General features: G+C 46.4%; 1 protein-coding gene across 1 annotated transcript; it reads left to right on the forward strand.

Moving 5' to 3' along the window:
- The first annotated feature begins 945 nt into the window (after window positions 1-945).
- On the forward strand, window positions 946-1949 carry LOC105050685 (uncharacterized). The gene has a single exon (XM_010930799.4). It carries the CDS (start codon window positions 1277-1279, stop codon window positions 1772-1774), a length of 498 nt encoding a protein of 165 aa, XP_010929101.2. The 5' UTR covers window positions 946-1276; the 3' UTR covers window positions 1775-1949.
- Window positions 1950-6914: the final 4965 nt, after the last annotated feature.

A 6914-nucleotide genomic window follows, 5' to 3' on the forward strand; every position in this document is an offset into this window, starting at 1 on the left:
AATAACTTCGTAGAATAATGAAATTGAATAGCGTAAGTAATTAGTGAATCACCGGTTCAATAACCGGTGATCACATTCATAAATTGGTATAATAGTAGATTAAGTTATCAATATCATATTTATAGGACTGAAATCAGATCAGATATGGATCGAAGCTAGTTATCTATATCTATATGTGTTTTATTTAATGAATGCGGATACAAATATGAATATTAGTCGGATGTCCATATTCATATTGATATCGTTTTATAGAATGGTGATGGTATGGATATAAATACAAATATAAGTTAGATAATTAAATTTATGAATATATAATAAAAATATTATTAAATGAAAAGTAAATTAAGTTAATAGTGTTAATATGGGTATTTATTTTTTAAAAAATTTATAATTAGTATATAAAATTAAATAGAATTATAAATAAAATTAAATATTCGAATACAAATCAAATACTCGTCTATCTATATCTATATATTTTTTTTACAAATATGGACATAGATATCGATATTAATTGAATGTTTAAAGTTTTATTCATATCCGGATAGATTTGGATGAAAAAATAAATCAAGATCGATAATCCAATTCATCAGCCTATAGTGTGAAACTTGCGCCAATAATCCAGTGGCACCTTTTTAGGTGAAAGACGACGAGGCTTGATTGGTGAACAACGATCAGGAAAAAAAAACCAGCTTAGATGTTGGCAAAAGGGGAAAAAAAAAAAAAAAACACAAAGGCCATGAATATAGGGTCCCAGAATATATTAAAACCATGATGATCCTGGCATGCAAATCGCCGCGGCAAACTCCCGCGCGTTCCCAATTACCAGTAGCACGCGGAGGCGATGGAGACAGGGAAAGAAACATGGCGTGCATCCTATTTTTCCAATTCGGACCGTTATCCGGGATTACCGGGTCGCCCCACGGGACCCACAACCCAAAACGTCCTCCCCCCGTTCACTGCATCCACCCGTTGCCACCACTGCATCGGAAAACAGCTGGCAAATCCGTCCGCCGGTTCGTCCCTCCTGCCCGCTCTTTTACCCACCCCTCCCCCTTACCCTTCCTCCTCCCCAGCCCTCCTCCCTCCAAAGCCGACGAGAGAGAGGGGCACGGGGGAGGGAAGGAGTAGGTAATTGGGAGGATTAGGGTCTGGTGTTCCTTCTTGCCCCTTCTCTCCTCTGCCAATCTCAATGGACATCTGCTCCAATCTCCATTTCATTTAACAAGCCGATCCATTCTCCATCTAATTATTTTTTTTCTTAATCGGCGCTATCCGTATGGATTCTAACACCCGAGCGGACCAATCCGAAGAGCTGGTGCTGGCAAGCGCCGAGCTGTCGTTTGCCAACCGCGGATGCTGCTGCTTCTGGGTGCCCTGGCCCGGCACAAAATCCTGGGAACGGATAGCGCCGGCCGAGGCAGCGCCCACCAAGCGGCGCTGCTGGTGGACGGCGGGATGGAGGACATTGATGAAGGTGAGAGAGTGGTCCGAGATGTTGGCCGGCCCACGCTGGAAGACCTTCATCCGACGGGTCCGCCGCTACGCCCGCCGCGGTGGTAGCGGCGGCGGGTTGCCGAGGAGCAGGTTCGGGTACGACCCCCTCAGCTACTCCCTCAACTTTGACGATGGAATGGACAGCGAGACCGACGACGACGTTGCCCACCGGGGATTCTCCGCCCGGTACGTCGCCCCGCCGCTGTCGACCAAGTCGTCCATGGATCTCGGTGGGCGAGATGCGTCGCCGCTCTTCGTCGAACCCTCTGCAGCCAGTTGAGGTGTAGAATTATTGATGGAGGATCGTCTGTTTGTTTTGTCGAGTGATCATTTTTTTGATTGTTTGTTTTTTTTTGTTGAAAAAGAAAGATAAATTCGATGTCCTTCATTTTCTCTCTCTTATGTTTATTTTTTTTTGGGTTTGAAATTGGAATTGGAATTCTTGATGAGTTAAAGCCGGTATGGATAGCGCAAGATATGTAAAGCTCCCAGCTTTTTCCCTTTTGCTTAGGACTAGTCGGGAAGAGAGGTCCTCTCGATGAAAGAGGGAGAGAGAGACTGTCATGACGTACACAATCTACAACCTCTCATGACGTTGACCCGCTTCTGATAGGATGCCATTTCTTGACCATTTTTTGGGAATTCTTCCACACCTGTTCGAAGTATTAGACATGAGATATTCCATTTTTAAATAGATAAAAGGAGTTATTGGTGATTGAAGATGTATGCCCAGCATGAAATATAGCAAAAATTCAGCTAAGAGGAACTTTGAATCCACGAATTTAAATTCAAGTTCCAAGAAAAATTTAAATTTCAGTATTGTCGTAAGATTGTAACCACAGAGAAGTTATCCATCAAAAGAATAAGAAAAGACCATTTAGCTGTGCCTGGAAGTTTTAGACTCATAGACAATGGCCATTAATTGACATTGTAAAACAACAACAAATTACTGCAACAAGATATTGTGATTCTTCTCTGTTGCAATTATGTTGGCATTGCACTGGATCATTGAAACACCACACATGATGAGTAGTTCATACTTCGACCATGTTCCACAACCCATTAACTAATGAATGACACATCATGTAATCAAAAATAATTTCTGGACTCGTAGAATTTGTCCTTGTAAATGATGTGGCGGAAGAACTCAACAAGAAAAGGTAAGCTTTGGTACACCAGCGACTTCCAGAACAAATAGGAGTATGAAGAATGTAAGAATCTGATGACCAAATTGCAAAGGTTTGCATAATAATGACAATGTGTCCTATTTCTCGGCATCTTCATTGAAAGGGTGGGAAACGGAAGAGGAAAGTGTAAATGACAATATGGTAGCGCAACAGACTAAGAAGCACCAAATTCTCCAAAGAACACAGGAAACAAATGGAGAAACTTGTGAGTACAAATCAAAATACAGACTCACTATGAGCATATAAGCACGTCCTTAGCAGATCGACAATAAAATGCAGACTCGCTAGAAGATACATAACAAGAACTGGATCGCTGAGAGTATTGAAGTTGTATGACATCAGACAAGTCCACAAGATATATCAGCCAGCCCTTGAGTCATGCTATAAACATAAGATGGAGAGCCTGCTACACGCTTTACTTGTTGAATGTCTTGATAAACTAATTCAGTAGATTGCTCATGATCTCCATTTTTTAATTTTTATTTATCAGGCTGAAGCCGAATATGTTCTTGGACTTGTCTTGGAATCTCTACAAAGTAAATCATTCAGAAAAGCAAACTTTACTGAAAGTAAAATATCAAGCAGTATAATCTTGCACTTCATCATGTTGGAGCAACAACTTGCTTGGCCAGCAGTTTCGGTGCTTGATCCACTTGTGGAAGCATCGAAGCAACCATCTTGTCTCTCTGAGAATATTTCATACTTATCAATGACCATCATGCTTGTCCTAGAATCATTAATATATTACCTTATTATATAACCTGCCCTGCGTCCATTTTTATCATTTGTCAAGATTGGCCAAGAAGAATAAATACTAAAGAATACAATTATATACATTGGACTGTGCATCTTTCATGGAACAAGCAACCGTTGTTGCAAAAGCCTATTTGGATGGTTCAGCCCAAAATCTCTAATATTTGTGGGCCAACCACCAAAACGGCTTAGTTAGCCTTATGTTTATAAGTATCCAGAACTACTTTTTGAGTGGATAGGCTCTAATCTCATAAAGAGAAAAAAATGACCCACATATAATTTAATACTTTTTGTGATTGTACTGGCCTAATTCACAAATCTCATAGGATTTTGGATCCAACCAAGCCACTCTTAGATGATTTAGACTAGCCCACTCTATCTGCTCCCAGGTGTTTTTGAATACAAGCCTAATCCAAGCTTATTTTTTGTAATTATATTGGTCTGACCCATAAATCCCTTGGAATTTCAAGCTCATGAATCCAAATAGGCCCTAAATTGTATGGTGAACCTGAAGGAATTGGAGTGAGCACATCTGGAGTGCAATTCTAAATATCAGCACCTTTGCTTGCTTCCTGCAACAATAGTATGTTTTCTGGTAGATTTATTGCTCTTTTCTGGTGAGTCTATCCTGCTTACAGGTTGAGGCACCAAGCAATTCCTCACATGGCAAACTAAACAAGCAAATGTAATGCCTCATAAAATAATGGACCTAAATAGTAAAAAATTATATGCTCTAATGAAGCCAGCCAACTCTAAGCTATCAAGAGAGAGTAAGAACATAATGCTGAGCTCCACGTCGGTACGAAGAAAGAGGAGAGAATAAAATGTTAACTCAAAAAGGATTTCAAAGAAAAATTCCTTAATCTTACAAAAAGAGTTAGTGATTGACATGGCAATACTACAGTAATGAAGAAATGCCCACATATGAAAATTTATTACGTCATACTAGGCGATTTACTTCAAATCTTACTCGTTTTCTACAATAAAATTTGCTGCACAAAGAGACAGTTTATTCTTTCCCCTTCGCTTTGCATCAAGTATTGCATTCCATACAACTTAAACATAGCGTCCTATATACCTTGGTGCACAACAATTGCAAGTGAAAGGGACGCTGGTAATTGTGATCAGATTTCAGAGAAGATACTTTGATAAGAAGTGGGAAAACACCACCACCACATAAGCGTGCTAGCCAGGCCCGTGGAGGTAACAGCAGCAAGATTATGAGAAGTGACAAATCCCTGAGATTGCCAGATCGGCATGGTCGTTGCTCAATAACAACTGAATTTATGATAAGATTCAAAGGTCTTCTGAGCCTTCGTATTGTCTTTTCTACAAATTTCTCTCTCCTTGAAATTTCCTGGATGGAAGGCTTTAATTTGTGCATTATAACATTATGTTATAGTTGAACGTTTAGACATTCAATGGGAGTTCAAAAAGATGGTGTTGGGTATAAAATACCCTCAGCCGAAGTTCTCAACGGGATTAACCCTCACGAGTCGTCTCCGACTCCGGCTGCAGACAGACCTCGTCCGGACTCCTACGGGAGCCGGACTTCGCCCACAACTTCAACTGCAAGGAAGACTCCGCCCGGACTCCTACGGGAGCCGGGCTCCATCGCCAGCTTCAATTGCAAGCAGACTCCACCCGGACTCCTACGGGGCCGGACTCCGTCGCCAACTTCAACCGCTGGTAAGCTTCGTCCGGACTTCGCCCCTGACTTTAATTGCAGGAAGACTCCGCCCGAACCCCTACGGGAGCCGGGCCTCGTCTCCGACTCCGGCTGCAGACAGACCTCGTCCGGACTCCTACGGGAGCCGGACTCCGCCCACAACTCCGACCGCAAGCAGACTCCACCCGGACTCCTACGGGAGCCGGGCTCCGTCGCCAACTTCAACCGCTGGTAAGTTTCGTCCGGACTTCGCCCCTGACTTTAATTGCAGGAAGACTCCGCCCGAACCCCTACGGGAGCCGGGCCTCGTCCCCGACTCCGGCTGCGGACAGACCTCGTCCGGACTCCTACGGGAGCCGGACTCCGCCCACAATTCCGACCGCAAGCAGACTCCGCCCGGACTCCTACGGGAGCCGGGCTCCGTCGCCAACTTCAACCGCTGGTAAGCTTCGTCCGGACTTCGCCCCTGACTTTAATTGCAGGAAGACTCCGCCCGGACCCCTACGGGAGCCGGGCCTCGTCCCCGACTCCGGCTGCAGACAGACCTCGTCCGGACTCCTACGGAAGCCGGACTCCACCCACAACTCCGACCGCAAGCAGACTCTGCCCGGACTCCTACGGGAGCCGGGCTCCGTCACCAACTTCAACTGCAAGCAGACTCCGCCCGGATTCCTACGGGAGTAGGGCTCCGTCACCAACTTCAACTGCAAGCAGACTCCGCCCGGACTCCTACGGGAGCCAGGCTCCGTCACCAACTTCAACTGCAAGGAAGACTCCGCCCGGACTCCTACGAGAGCCGGGCTCCGTCACCAGCTTCAATTGCAAGCAGAATCCGCCCGGACTCCTACGGGAGTCGGGCTCCGTCGCTAACTTCAACCGCTAGTAAGCTTCGTCCGGACTTCGCCTCTGACTTTAATTGCAGGAAGACTCCGTCCGGACCCCTACGGGAGTCGGGCCTCGTCCCCGACTCCGGCTGCAGACAGACCTCGTCCGGACTCCTACGGGAGCCGGACTCCGCCCACAACTCCGACCGCAAGCAGACTCCGCCCGGACTCCTACGGGAGCCGGGCTCCGTCACCAACTTCAACCGCTGGTAAGCTTCGTCCGGACTCCTACGGGAGCCAGATTTCGCCCCTGACTTTAATTGCAGGAAGACTCCGCCCGGACCCCTACGGGAGCCGGGCCTCATCCCCGACTCCGGCTAAAGGAAGACTTCGTCCGGACTCTTACGGGAGCCAGACTTCGGACTCCTCTCAAATGGATAGCTAACCACCCCTCTCCGCCAGACGCTCCAGCCGAACTTCAGCCGACAGATCTGCACTCCCTGGCGTGACGCAGCAACGGCCACGATCCTGCTCCACTTCCTGCGACGGATTCCGCGCGGCTCCATTACTCCCTGACAGACCGCTATGATGCCCACGATCCTGCTCCACTTCCTGCGACGGATACCGCGCGATTCTTCCATCCTCTGGCAAGTCGCGACAACCGACGCCGCTCCACTCCCTGCGGCAGACTCCACGTGGCGTACTTCGGTGATAGCCACGGGTCTACTCCACTGCTCTTCGCAACAAACTCTGCCTGACCCTGGGCAGCCCACGACCAGACGGTTACAGACATCGCTATCAGTCTATTGCTCCCTCCGCCTATAAAAGGGGAGACCCCAGATACGTTATAGGCTAAGCTCTCATTTTTATCTAGAAACTCTGCTAAAATTTTCGTTCGAGCACTCCATTATTGTTGAGGCAGAGAACTGACTTGAGCGTCGGAGGGTCTTGCCGGAGTAACCCCACCTCCGGTTTAGACTTCTTTTG

The sequence above is a fragment of the Elaeis guineensis genome, chromosome 8 (assembly GCF_000442705.2).
Source record: "Elaeis guineensis isolate ETL-2024a chromosome 8, EG11, whole genome shotgun sequence".
NCBI lineage: Eukaryota > Viridiplantae > Streptophyta > Magnoliopsida > Arecales > Arecaceae > Elaeis > Elaeis guineensis.

Excerpts from the sequence above, each read along its gene's own strand:
- LOC105050685 (XM_010930799.4), top strand. The coding sequence starts at position 1,277 with ATGGATTCTAACACCCGAGCGGACCAATCCGAAGAGCTGGTGCTGGCA.